This window comes from Neofelis nebulosa, chromosome 1 (assembly GCF_028018385.1).
Source record: "Neofelis nebulosa isolate mNeoNeb1 chromosome 1, mNeoNeb1.pri, whole genome shotgun sequence".
NCBI classification, from domain to species: Eukaryota; Metazoa; Chordata; class Mammalia; order Carnivora; family Felidae; genus Neofelis; species Neofelis nebulosa.
The window spans coordinates 223,893,106-223,906,153 of record NC_080782.1 but is presented as its reverse complement, the minus strand read 5'-3'; the positions used below and the strand labels follow the sequence as shown (position 1 = coordinate 223,906,153).

General features: G+C 45.4%; 1 protein-coding gene and 1 long non-coding RNA gene across 3 annotated transcripts in view; one reads left to right on the top strand and one right to left on the bottom strand.

The window, feature by feature from the left end:
* The window catches only part of LOC131486327 (uncharacterized), a 34,791-nt gene extending 31,481 nt beyond the window's left edge, over window positions 1-3,310 (top strand). Inside the window, exon 10 of the long non-coding RNA XR_009249286.1 lies at window positions 1,046-3,310. This is a non-coding gene — a long non-coding RNA (uncharacterized LOC131486327). The remainder of the gene's footprint in view (window positions 1-1,045) is intronic.
* Window positions 1-5,906, bottom strand: part of SERPINE3 (serpin family E member 3) — a 41,842-nt gene extending 35,936 nt beyond the window's left edge. Inside the window, exons 1-2 of one of the 2 annotated variants that reach the window (XM_058686370.1) lie at window positions 5,556-5,906; window positions 3,587-3,859 (exon numbers count right to left, since the gene is read on the bottom strand). In XM_058686370.1, the coding sequence (XP_058542353.1) occupies window positions 3,587-3,859; window positions 5,556-5,571 (289 nt within the window). In that variant the 5' untranslated portion in view covers window positions 5,572-5,906. The remainder of the gene's footprint in view (window positions 1-3,586; window positions 3,860-5,555) is intronic. The other variant, XM_058686371.1, reaches the window with a different exon arrangement.
* Between the last annotated feature and the right edge of the window lie 7,142 nt (window positions 5,907-13,048).

The window sequence follows — 13,048 nt, the reverse complement described above, 5'->3', positions numbered from 1 at the left end:
ACTGCTCCTCCCAGCAGCCTTGGAAAGAGGAACCTGTCACCGCTGGCTTAATTCCTCTCCCTACCCCGCCAGAGAGCGTCTTTCTTGCTGGAGGGCTGGTCAGGTAGATCTTACGGAAGGGTCTGGGAAGAAAGGAAGCAGAAAGAAGAAAACCCTTGGGTGCTGCACTCCATCAGCACCGTGATGAGGGCGGTGTGGAAGGTTGAGGAGAAGGTCCCTGGGATGCGCACAGAGTGGGAGGAAAGTGCTAGAAGAAGACATGACGTTTTCTCATGAATTTCTCTTGCTGCGGCTGAGCCTTCTAACTCATTTGTGAGCCCAGTGTGGAGAGCGCCTTCCTTTTGAATCAATGTGTTGAACTGAGCTTCCTGAACGTGACACTGAATCTGACTTTGTAAAGTTCATGACTATAAAATTCTCAAACTACAAACAGCGATGCTAATGTTTTACTTGCCTGAGAATTACAAGAGGCCTAAGTTGAGGATGATGTCAGAGGGTTTGGTTGAGCTGCGGGAATAATGAGGATATCTCTGATGAAAAATAGAAGAGACAATGTCCTTATACCTTTATGCTTCTGCTCAGTGACTTAGAGTAGGACGAAGGAATTTTGGAAAGAACATGGGATTTGGGGTCAGAGAATCTGGGACTTGATTGCTGTCTCTTCCACCTGCAGAGTCTTGCCAAACTGTTAGCCTCTTGTCTCATTTGTAAAATTGGGGTTATTAATTAATGTATGTGGTTTCTATGAGGATCAAATGCCATAATAACCGTAAAAGTGAAATTCATATTATCATCAAACAGAACTCTTTCCCAAGAACCAGGCTACCTTCATTTCTGAGGCCTCTGTTCCTAGCATTATTCTTATGCTTAATAGAAAGCTAGAAAGCTTAAAGTGTTCCTCATCAATTTACCTAGGAAAGCACCAGAACTCCTTAGAACTTGGAACATCAGGAAATTGTGTTTTGTGCGGTGAAGGCAAAGGTGATCCTTGTAGATACCACTGGGGTCTGTTCTGAGTCTCATGCTGTTCCTGTCTGACCCGCAGGTGGGAACCCTAGCAAAGCTCCTGGTTGTCACGTATTGGCTGGGAACACAGTGAGAACAAGACAGTGCTGATGTGTCCCACTGCAGATGTGGATAGGTCTTCCTGTTGATTAAACCAGAAAGATGCCTCAAGACCCTGGCGTTGCTTTGGATCCTGCTTTTTATACATTTTACTGGTCTGTATTGACTTTTGAAAGGAAGGCTGGACCTAGGCAGGTAGTGGGCACTGCTGGGTTGTTTTAAACAGTGCACATGATTCTCTGAGCTCTGTTGGGTCAAACCAGACTTACAGGGGTACTCTCTTAACTGGAACTCTGGAAGTTGCACATCCCTGTTCATAATAATGAGCCACGGTTCTATAAGATAACAAAGCAGTTTATGAGTAAGAAAAATGGTGGGATCATGTTCCACAGAGTTTGACTGTTAAGCATTCCTAACATTTGGTAATTCTCGAATGGGGTCTATGGAAACCCTGTTAATCATCATATTCGGTTAGCCAGGGACCCTGACTATACCTGACAACAAAGAATCAACTGGAATCAGTTCCCTTTCTCTGGAGGATAGCCACACTTGCATTTCTCACTTTCCCCCCAGTTGTGACTTTTGTGAGTCTCTCTTTTAAGGCAGAAATGCCTGTCTCTCTTTCACACGCTTATTTGTTCTTCATGACCCAGCTCAGATGGCATGTCTTCCGGGGCGTCTTTCTGTTCAGCCAGTGGAATAAATCATTCCCTGCCCTGCGCTAATTTATGTCAAATAAATACACTTGCTGCACTGCACGAGGGTATATTTCTGTGTGCATCATTCCTGTGACACTGACCTGCTCGCGTTCAGAGCTTTCCTTATCTGTCTGGATGCTGAGTTCTTGAATCGCATCATTCAAGAACTGAGTTCTTGAATTGGCACTGCAGCCCATCTCATGTGGCTGAAGAAGAAGACCAGGGATATATGCATTTCTGTGATATTCTTGCTGAGAAAAATCAAGCCGGCCAGCAGGGTCACGAGAGTTGTTTGGGCAGGGGACAGGATGTGGATGGGGCGTGGGGAACTGGACACATGACTGTTGCCTTGTGACCTGGTGTCTTCAGCATTAACCTTTACCTGCCACCCTGAGCTTCTAGCTCAAAGGAAGCTCTCCCCAGCACTGTGTTGGTATTCGTTCTTGGATTTCCTAAAACATATTGATTTATACAGTGCTAATGCCCATCCTTTTTTATTGGTATCTTATTCTAAGATAGAGAAGGAAAAGCGATGTGCGTGAGTGTGTGTGTTCGCATGGAGTTGGTAGGTTGGTTCCGGGGCCAGGAATTGAGCCGGAGGCCCTGAGTGCAAGCTAGGTTGACCTCAACCTGGCTGACCTCAACCTGAGCTTGAGTCCCAAATCTGCAACTTACTAGCTATGTGACCTTGGGCAAGTCGTGTAAACTCTCTGTGCCTATTGGCTCATCTATAAAATAGGGATGGGAGAGCCTGGGTGGTTCAGTTGGTTAAGCGTCTGACTCTTGGTTTCAGCTCAGGTCATGATTTCACAGTTTGTGGGTTTGAGCCCCGTGTCGGGCTCCTCGCTGACAGTGTGGAGCCTGCTTGAGATTCTCTCTCCCTCTCTCTCTGCCCCTCCCCTGCTTGCTCTCTATGTCTCTCTGTCAAAATAAATAAACTTAAAAAAATAAAATAAGGATGATGATATAATTCCATCACAAATCCAGGGCTAGCAATTCTATGTGGTTTCTCTGAGCATCAGAAGACATAATGGCGATTTTGTTGTCGTAACAATTAGATTACTACTTGGAAGGTGCTTCGGACATTTCCTGGCACCTGTTAGGCACTGCAGAAGGGCTTGTGACATGAAATTGGAAAAACTGCCATGGAGGGGCCCCTGGATGGCTCAGTCGGTTAAACGTCCAACTTTGGTTCAGATCATGATCTTACGCTCCATGAGTTCGAGCCCTGTGTTGGGCTGAGAGCCTGGAGCCTGCTTCGGATTCTATGTCTCCCTCTCTCTGCCCCTCCCCCCACTCGCGCTCTGTCTGTCTCTCTCTCAAAAATAAATAAAAACATTAAAAAATATATAAGAGGGGCGCCTGGGTGGCGCAGTCGGTTAAGCGTCCGACTTCAGCCAGGTCACGATCTTGCGGTCCGTGAGTTCGAGCGCCGCGTCGGGCTCTGGGCTGATGGCTCAGAGCCTGGAGCCTGTTTCCGATTCTGTGTCTCCCTGTCTCTCTGCCCCTCCCCCGTTCATGCTCTGTCTCTCTCTGTCCCAAAAATTAAAAAAAAAAAAAAAAAAAAAAGTTGAAAAAAAAAATAAAATAAAAAATATATAAGAAAAATTGGCACAGAACCTAAGGTTAGAAGAGAAACTCAAAGATCATCATGGGGACTACAGTGCGAAGTCCGAATGCTGTCTGCTGCATTCTTGCCAGGCGGTCACCCTTCTCCACTGGTGGTCATCCAGCACCAGCCACTAGATTCGGGAACACCCCACCTCCCCAGGCAGCCTGAGTGGGAGCAGCAGAGCAAACAGGGGCACGAGCAGCCCTCTTACCATGGACGGTGTAACCCAGGGCCTCGGCCAGCTGCCGGCCGGTGTTCCCTTGGGCTCCAAACTGCAGGATTTCCAGAGCAAGGGACACGCCAGCAGGAGAAATGACAATGTTGGTTTCATTTCTAGGGGCCGCTGCACCCTGGTAGAGGCGAAGCGCAAGCTCGGTCTTCAGCAAGGTCAGGTCCTCACGGAGGTCGCCCTGTCCTCCACGGAGCCAGGTGTGAAGCAGGAAGAGTGTGAACAGGGCCGGCTGCATGGAGGCAGGGAATCTTCCTGCAGTGTAGACGGAAGAGACCAGGATGAGGCAGAAAGTCCCACCCCGCAGAGAACTGGTCTGTGTTCAGGACTGGCGATGGCCTGCAGCACGCCCTCCCTCCCTGCCTACCTGCCCCGGCCCCCCCCCCCCCCCCCCCGCCCCGCTCCTCTACTGCATCCTGTTGTGTCCGCATTAGAAATATGGGCCGGGAGGCTACACTGTGAGCTGAGGCTTTGTCATCACTTACTAAATATATGACCTTGGGCAAGGTCCTGGTCTGGTCAGAAGCAAACCATTGAGTTGGAGAAGACATGTAAGAAGTACACTTGACTCATATTTCGTGGCATTTAGCCAGCTTGTAGCTGTGCCATATCTATTATGTATAATGATCATCAACAAAAATAAAAAATTAGACAGTATGTTACAAAGGACTTTGTGTTTTCTCAGTTAATCATTACAACAGTTTTCCAAGGTGGCTGTCACTGTCTTTCAAATACAGAGAGGATGAGGTTTAGGGCACTCAGGGAACCACTGAAGAAAACACCTGGGCAAGTGTCCATCAACTGATGAATGGATAAAGAAGATGTGGCAGATACAAACACATACACACGTACACATAAATACCACACAGTGGAATGTGATTCAGCCATCAAAAAGAATGCAGTCTTGCCATTTGCAATGACGTGGATGGAGCTAGAAAGTATTATGCTGTGTGAAATAAGTCAGAGAAAGACAAATACCATATGATTTCACTCCTTTGTGGAATTTACGAAACAAACAAACAAACAAACAAACAAACAGACAAACAAAGGAAAACAGAGAGAGAGAGAGAGGCAAACCAAGAAACAGCATCTTAACTATAGAGAACTGAGGGTTACCAGAGGGGAGATGGGTGGGGGCATGGGTTAAATCGGAGATGGGGATTAAGGAGTGCACTTGTGATGGAGTTGTTGATTCACCATATTAAAAAAAAAAAAAGAAAAGGAAAAGAAAACACGTGGGGAAAGCACATGACTCAAGCCCTGGTCTTCCATGAGTGGTATATAAAACACTAAGGCTAGAAATGCACATGAAGATATTGATACACGAGGTAACTATACCTATAATATCACATGCTTGTGATGTGAACTATTCTCAAAAAATAAGAGCACTTTCATGGAGAGCGAAGTTACACCAATATCACTCCTACCAAGGAAAGGCACCTCTCCAAGGAGCAGAGCATTAGCTGGAAATTAATGCAAAGAAGAGAAAGTTCAAGGCGTTTTCAATGACTATGCCACACGTACAGCCTGCAGCAGGTTTTGCTAAGTTGTCTAACTTTGGTATTAGACAGGATTGGCGCAAGAGAAGCCTCGTCCGGAGTCTCTTCCTATACGTTTGCAAATAAGGCCATTGGGCTCAGTGGCGTTTACTTCAGATAAAGGTTCAAGGTGGAAAAACATCCTGTCTTCACTAACTCTTCCTGCAGCCAAGCCCACATATAGTGTTTGGATGGCTTAGTACCATAGGGGTGGGATGTGTGTGTGGGGGGGTGTCTTTCTGTGTATGTGTTGGGAGGTGGCAGGTCCCAGCCCAGGGTCATTTGTGAAATGACCCATTGCCAGTGTTCTTGCAGCTCCTATAACCTCCCACAAGGACACTCTGCAGTCAACCCCTTGTGCTCCTGGGCTCCCCATGACCACATCCCTGCCCGCCATGGTTCACCATGCTTACTCACGGACTCTTGCATCAGACTGTTGTGTCTCCTTGCTTGATCCTGTTCTTGTGGGTCTCCAGCATTAACATGCTCCCCTTTTTAAAAAGTGGAGCAGAGTCTGCTTTGAATCACAAGACAGCGCAGGGAGGAAGCTGGCAACTGCCGTCTCTGCCGGCGATGTCTCTACCACTCGGTCCAAATTCCTGGAGCCTGAGGTCCTGCAGAGAGCCAGGAGAAGCACTGCCCCGGCCAGCAAAGCCCAGATCGGAAACAGAGCAGGCCCTGGGGAGGGAGCCAGCCACACCCGTCAAGCCTTCTTAGGCTTGTGACCTGGTTGTACCAGCAAGGAACCCCTCATCTAGCCCTTTGTCACTTTGAGGAATTCCACTGATAACTCTGCCGTCCCGGGGTTTGCTGGGTGCCAGGTACCTAATGCTTCTCCCCTCCTCCTGTGGAGAAAACAATAAATCAGTCATTGGGCACTGGACACGTGTAGCAAATGAAATTCTGCAGAAGAGAAAAGAAACGATGCAAGATATGGCCTAATAAAATTGAAACTTGTCTTATTTATTGTTAATAAAAGTGCATGCACTCGTTTATGCATAATACGGGCACCGTTAACAGTCTTGTTCTTCTTACATACAATACTTAATAAATCCGACGACTTAATTTGAGAAAGAGACTATGTTGTCCATGAGCAAGTGCACGTTTGCAGCAAGTATAAGCAGATTCTGTCAAAAGTCTGTCCTTGTGACCAATTCAGAATTCCATACATTTCTATTAAGGTCTGAGGCATTGTATTAAGTTCAAAATAGAGGATAGGCTATAGGTTGTTACAAGCTAAAGAAAAGAAAATGACATTTCGAAATGAATGCAATTCTTAGTAATTATCTCTTAGGCATGTGTTAGTGTTAATGTTTGAAATGGAATGAGGCTTGTTAAATTTTTTTTTTTTTTTTTTTTTTTTGTCTGACCGCTACTCATACCGCCATTATCAGTGGGCAATTTGCTTTAAAGCAGGGTTTATTTCTGACCCTGGGGCCTGGGATAGTTTTTCGGTGTTAGAATAGTTACAGTTCTATAATTGTTTTACTTCACATCTCCCCAGATCCTTAATTTAGATAAAGTGCATTGTTGCATGTTTTGGATTCTAAGCCATAGCACGATAATGGAATAAGTATATATATCTCATTCTATAGCACCCAGAGAGGGCATTCCTTCCTTTCTTCCATCCATCCATCCATCCATCCATCCAACAAATAACCTCTCGCTTGCCTGCTAGGTTCCAAGGCCCTGTGCTAGGTCCTGTGGATGAAGAACAGAACCAGCAACCTGGGCTCAGTTCTCACGAGACCCAGAGGCTTGTCCCACTGAGTGTAGGCTTTTGATGTCGACGCTGACGGTGTTCAGAAGAAAGCTGATCATGAGGACAATGGTGGTAACTTAACAAGGGCTGTCTCCCAACGTTGTGAGTTCCCCAGCGCTGTTATCTGAGCATAAGCTGATTCACTCTTTGCCAGTGGTGGGGTTAGGGGGATGCTTATAAAAAGATTTCCCAAATTGGAAAAAGGTCGGGCTACATGACTTCTATCAACGTTCCCCTCCTAAGTCTAAGAATATATTGTTCTAAATTGCTTTTTAAAAAAGCTTTCAAGGGGCGCCTGGGTGGCGCAGTCGGTTAAGCGTCCGACTTCAGCCAGGTCACGATCTCGCAGTCCGTGAGTTCGAGCCCCGCGTCAGGCTCTGGGCTGATGGCTCGGAGCCTGGAGCCTGTTTCCGATTCTGTGTCTCCCTCTCTCTCTGCCCCTCCCCCGTTCATGCTCTGTCTCTCTCTGTCCCAAAAATAAAAAAAAAAAAATAAAAAAAAAAAATAAAAAAAAATAAAAAAGCTTTCAAGAGGGGCCTGTTGGCTTAGTCGGTTGAGCATTCAACTTCAGTTCAGGTCATGATCTTGTGGTCTGTGGGTTTGAGCCCCGCATCAGGCTCTGTGCTGACAGCTCAGAGCCTGGAGCCTGCTTCAGATTCTGTTTCTGCCTCTCTCTCTGCCTCTCCTCTTCCCTCTCTCTCTCTCTCTCTCTCAAAAATAAACATTAAAAAAACAAAAATAATAAAAATAAAAATAAAAACGCTCTCAAGGAAAAATGCTAGGGTAACTCAGCACACAAGAAATATTTCCTGTATGGGTTAAAACATTTCAACACGAACAAAAGATGAACTGCAACTGATTTTTCTTTTGTGTACTCAGCCGCGACCCTGGGTAAGCCACTGTGTTTCCTGCCCATTTCTGTGGTAATCACGCTTGTTTCTACCTTGTAGGGACGTTGGTGTTACTGCTAAGGAGGCCTCTGCCCTTGGAGATATCTATACATTAGTATAACAACAAAAATAGTGGACACTGTTGAGATCGCATTCCAGATACTCTGTTATATACTTTGCATTTACAGTTACACTGAGTCCTCACAGCGATCCTCTGAGGAATGTATTGTTAGCCCCATTTGGCAGATAACAAAAGTAAGGCTGGAAGAGCTTAAGATGGTTGCCTAAGATCCCACAGTTAGAGGCCAAGCTGGGTTTGAAGCAGGAACACTTGACTCCAAGGCTCACGCTCTTTGCCACCGTCTTGGCGTCTGTCAGGAACCCCCGGGAAGCTTGAAATCCCCCTTGGCTGTGGGGTTCGAGGACATTTAGTGCCCAGCCCAGACTGTTGGCTCATCACGTGTGTGCAGTCCTCCCACATTCACCAGGAATGCTATGGTGAATCACACGTAGAGAGACTGCTGTGACGTGCAGTGCCTTTAATTATCGTTTTCAATTTTTCCCAGCCTGACTTCTTACCGGCATAAACAAATTGCCTTCGAACCCAGAGGTCTACCAACTATGTGATGGAGAGAAGCAGCGCATTTGAATTCTGTTAGTACGTAATTAGCAGAAGGACATCTCCTCTTTGTGGTGTGGGCTGCTTGTCTGGGGTTGTACAGGGACAGTCCCCATTTTTTCTCTGCCCTTGAGAAGTTTGCCGTGGAAAGAGGGCACCGTGACCAAATTGTTGTGGGGGCACAACAGAGGAGTCCCGGGCACTGCTGGAGTAAGCCAGGGAGAGACACGAGGGAACCCAGCACACGGGGCCACAGATGGGGACAAATCCAGCAAGTCCTTCCAGGGAAACAGGGCAGGTGGCCCCGCCTGTCCCTCCAGGAAAGAGACAGAGTGGGTTTCCCTCTGTCACAGGTGATGCCTGACACCCAGCCTTCCAGTCCTTCACAGGTACCCAGTGCACGGACTCAAAATGAACCACTGCACCTTCTCAGCTTCTAATGCCTTTCAGTATGGCATGGTGTGGACAGCACAAAGGCCTGGCTGCAAGTCAGTGCTTCCTGGGGTGCCTGGCTGGCTCAGTGGGTATAGCCTGTGACTCTTGACCTCGAGGTTGTAAGTTCAAGCACTGCACTGGGTGTGGAGCCTACTTAAAAAAAAAAAAAAAAAAGAGGAATTTCTTCGTACTAACTATATACCTTCAGCACATAACTGAATTCCTCTGAGCTTTAGTTATTGATTCTGCAAAATGGCATCATAATACCCACCTCTCACTCTGCACATTAAATGAGACAGCTTCTGTAAAGCCCCCAGCATGGTCCCTGATACGAAAAAAAAAAAAAAATCAGGTTCTTTGGATAATGCACCCAACTCTAGTCTCATCTAAAGAAAGGACCACTGAGGTCACATTCATGCTCGCACAGAAAGGGGCTTTGAGAATCACCATGTAATTGACTCGGATGTGAATCGATGACAAAGAATCTTTTTGGATGGTTTGTAGGATAAAGGTTGGAAACTTTAACAAGGAACAATGTAAATTCCGAGCTCGTTTCTATCTAACCTGTAAAAAGTAAGTCATTCAGTGTTGTGACCTCAGAGGTGGGGGGTGGAGCTGATCCTTCTCTTTATTTCATGCCCTATCATCACACTGGTGCATGCAAAGTTTCCCTTTTGTTATTTTGTTTCCTTTCAGGAATGTGCTCATGAGAGAGAGCGAACGTGTGTGTTCACTTGTGCAGATGTGGGGAAAGGGCAGAGAGAGAGAGGGAGAGAGAATCCCAAGCAGGCTCTGTGCTGTTAGCACAGAGGCTGGGTGTGGGGCTCAATCCCATGATCAAGAGATCATGACCTGAACTGAAATCAAGAGTCCAACCCTTAACTGAAGGAACCACTCAGGCATCCCAAAAGACTATTTTTAAAAGAAGGTTTAGGTTTCCAGAAAAATTGAGTGGAAAGTACAGTGTTCCCATCAAGCCCTTCATCAAACAATTTCTCTCACTCCACACCACCCTCCTGTCTTCTGCCCCCTGCCCCAGTTCTCTACTTACTAATTTGCTGCATAGGTGTGATACATTTGTTACAATTGATACACTGTTATTAACTAAAGTCCATGATTTACTTCAAGGTTCCTCTTGGTGTTGTGTAGTTCTATGACTTTTGTCAAATGTATTATGTTGTGTGTCCATCAATGTAGTAACATGCAGAATAGCTTCTTTTCCTTTCTTTTCCTTTCTTTCTTTCTTTCTTTCTTTCTTTCTTTCTTTCTTTCTTTCTTTCTTTCTTCTTTCTTTCTTTCTATTTCAGGTAAACTCTACGCCTAGTGTGGGGCTCCAGTTCACAACTCCGAGATCAAGAGTTGCATGCTTTACCGACTTGAGCCAGCCAGGCGCCCCCAGAACAGTTTCATTGCCCTGGGAGTCCTCTGTGCTCTGCCTACTTGTCCCTTCCCATCTCCCACCTCCAACCCCTAACAGCCACTGATCTTTTTACCGTCTCTATTGTTTTGCCTTTTCCAGAATGTCATGGAGGTGGAATCATATAGTACATGCCCTTTCAGACTGACTTTTTTCACTTAGCAATATGTATTTAAGATTCCCCCATGTCCTTATCGGATTAAGGGTTAGTATCCAAAAGATACTTACTTAAGGTTAGTATCTATAAAAAATACCAAACTCAACAACTGAAAAACAAATTATCCAGTGAAGAAATGGGCAGAAGACATGAATAGACACTTTTCCAAAGAAGACATCCAGATGGCCAACAGCATATGAAAAGATGCTCAACATCACTCATCAGGGAAATACAAATCAAAACTACACTGAGATACCAGGGAGCAACACGAGGGCACCCAGGACACGGGGCCACTGTGCCCAAAATTAACAACTCAGGAAACAATAGATGTTGGCCAGGATGTGGGGAAATGGGAACCCTCTTGCACTGTTGGTGGGAATGCAAAATGGTGCGGCCACCCTGGAAAACAGTGTGGAGGTTCCTCAAAAAATTAAAAATAGAATTACCCTGCGACCCAGCAATAGCACTACTAGGAATTTACCCAAGGGATACAGGAGTGCTGACGCATAGGGGCACTTGTACCCCAATGTTTATAGCAGTGCTTTCAACAATAGCCAGATCATGGAAAGAGCCCAAATGTCCATCAACTGTTGAATGGATAAAGAAACTGTGGTTTATATATACGATGGAATACTACTTGGCAATGAGAAAGAATGAAATCCTGCCATTTGTAGCAATGTGGATGGAACTGGACGGTATTATGCTGAGTGAAATAACTCAGTCAGAGAAAAACAGATATCATATGTTTTCACTCATATGTGGAACTTGAGAAACTTAACAGAAGACTGTGGGGGAGGGGAAGGGGAAGGGGAAAAAATTACAAACAGAGAGGGAGGGAGGCAAACCATAAGAGACTCTTAAATACAGAGAACAAACTGAGGGTGAATGGGGAGTGTGGGAGAGGGGAAAATGGGTGGTGGGCATTGAGGAGGGCACTTGGGATGAGCACTGGGTGTTGTACGTAAGCGATGAATCACGGGAATCTACCCCCAAAACCAAGAGCACACTGTATACACTGTGTGTTAGCTAACCTGACAACACGTTATATTAAAAAAAAAGATTTCTCCATGTCTTTTTGAGGCTTCATAACTCTTTTCTTTTCATTGATGAATAATATCCCACTGTATGGATGTACCACAGTTTATGTATCCAGTCCCTTATGTCTTGATTGCTCCCAATTTGGGGCAGTTGTGTGAAAGTTGCTACAAACATTCGTATGTGGGTGTTTGTGTGGACCTAAGTTTCAGCTCAACTAAGTAAATGCTTGGGAGCATGAATGCTGGACTGTGTGGTAAGAGTATGTTTCGTTTCGTAAGAAACCACCAAACTGTCTTCCAAAGTGGCTGTACCATTACGGATTCCCGCCAGCAGTGAATGAGAGTTCTGGTTGCTTCACATCTTTGCCTGTATTTGGCATCGTCAGTGTGTCTGTTTGTTTTCTTATTGTTAAGTGTTAAGGATTCTTTGTATATCTTGGGCACAAGTCCTTAAATCAGATACGTTTTTCAAATATTTTCTCCCAGTTTGTGGCTTGTCCTTTCAACTCTTAATTCTTTGTCTCTATGAGAAATCTGTAGAATGGAAAATGGTAAATGTGTTCAAGGGTCAAAAAGAAGTAGATGATGTGATCAATGCATGGTTGACATGGTCTCTAAGGTTGTAATAGAGGATGGATGTCCCTGAATTAGAGGCAGTATTGGGCACATGATAGGGGGATTCACAGTGAGGTTTGGTTTTATTGCCATGCTTTGGTTCTGATTGGAAAGGGTGACGTTTGTGGTTTTAAGAAGTTTAAAGTGTAGATATGGTCTGAGAAGCCATGTGCTGTGTACTAGAAGTAAGAGACTAAGTGATAAGACAAAGGGATGGGAGGGGTTTGGGAACGTTACCAATGCTGGGGCCATATTCTCAGGGCCTGTTGTGGGTTTGTTCATGCTGAGGAGCTCTAATGCCCAGCCCAACAGCTCTGTAGTTCGGTTTGGTACCAGAACCAGTGTGAATAGCAATTCTGTTTCAAAAACCAGTTACAAATAAGGCTTTGAGATAAACTAAACACAATTGCTACTTAGTCTGGAGAAAAATCCTAAAAACAGAGCAAATTAAGCCGAGAGTAGCTCAGGTCAAAAATATAAAAAAATGCATCAAACTGTGTTTGGATGTTCTGGTTCTTTATATCTTGCTTTCAGTGTTACTTTCTCATACATTTCTGTATAATTAGAATCTCGGCAATTTCTTGTATAGATGGAATTAGAAAATAGGAAAAAAATAGAGTTGGGATCAGTCCATGTTTTCCTCTCTCGCACTCAGGCTATGATAACTAGACAGGTGAGGCTGTTCCCCACTGAGCCAACATGACTATTCAGGAATCGGGAGGTGGAGTCAGTAGGAAAAACCAACCCAGGCGCTGTAAGTCCAGGGCATATGCCTCACCTCTTTCCCCCATGGAGCCATGGGCATCACTGACTTATTACAACAGCCTTCCATGCACTTGCCCTTGACCTACAATGCTTCTCAGAATAGGACTTGATGAGGGCGCCTGGGTGGCTCAGTTGGCTAAGCATCTGATTCTTGGTTTTGGTCCAGGCCATTATCTCATGGTTGTGAGATCGAGCCCCACGTCAGGCTC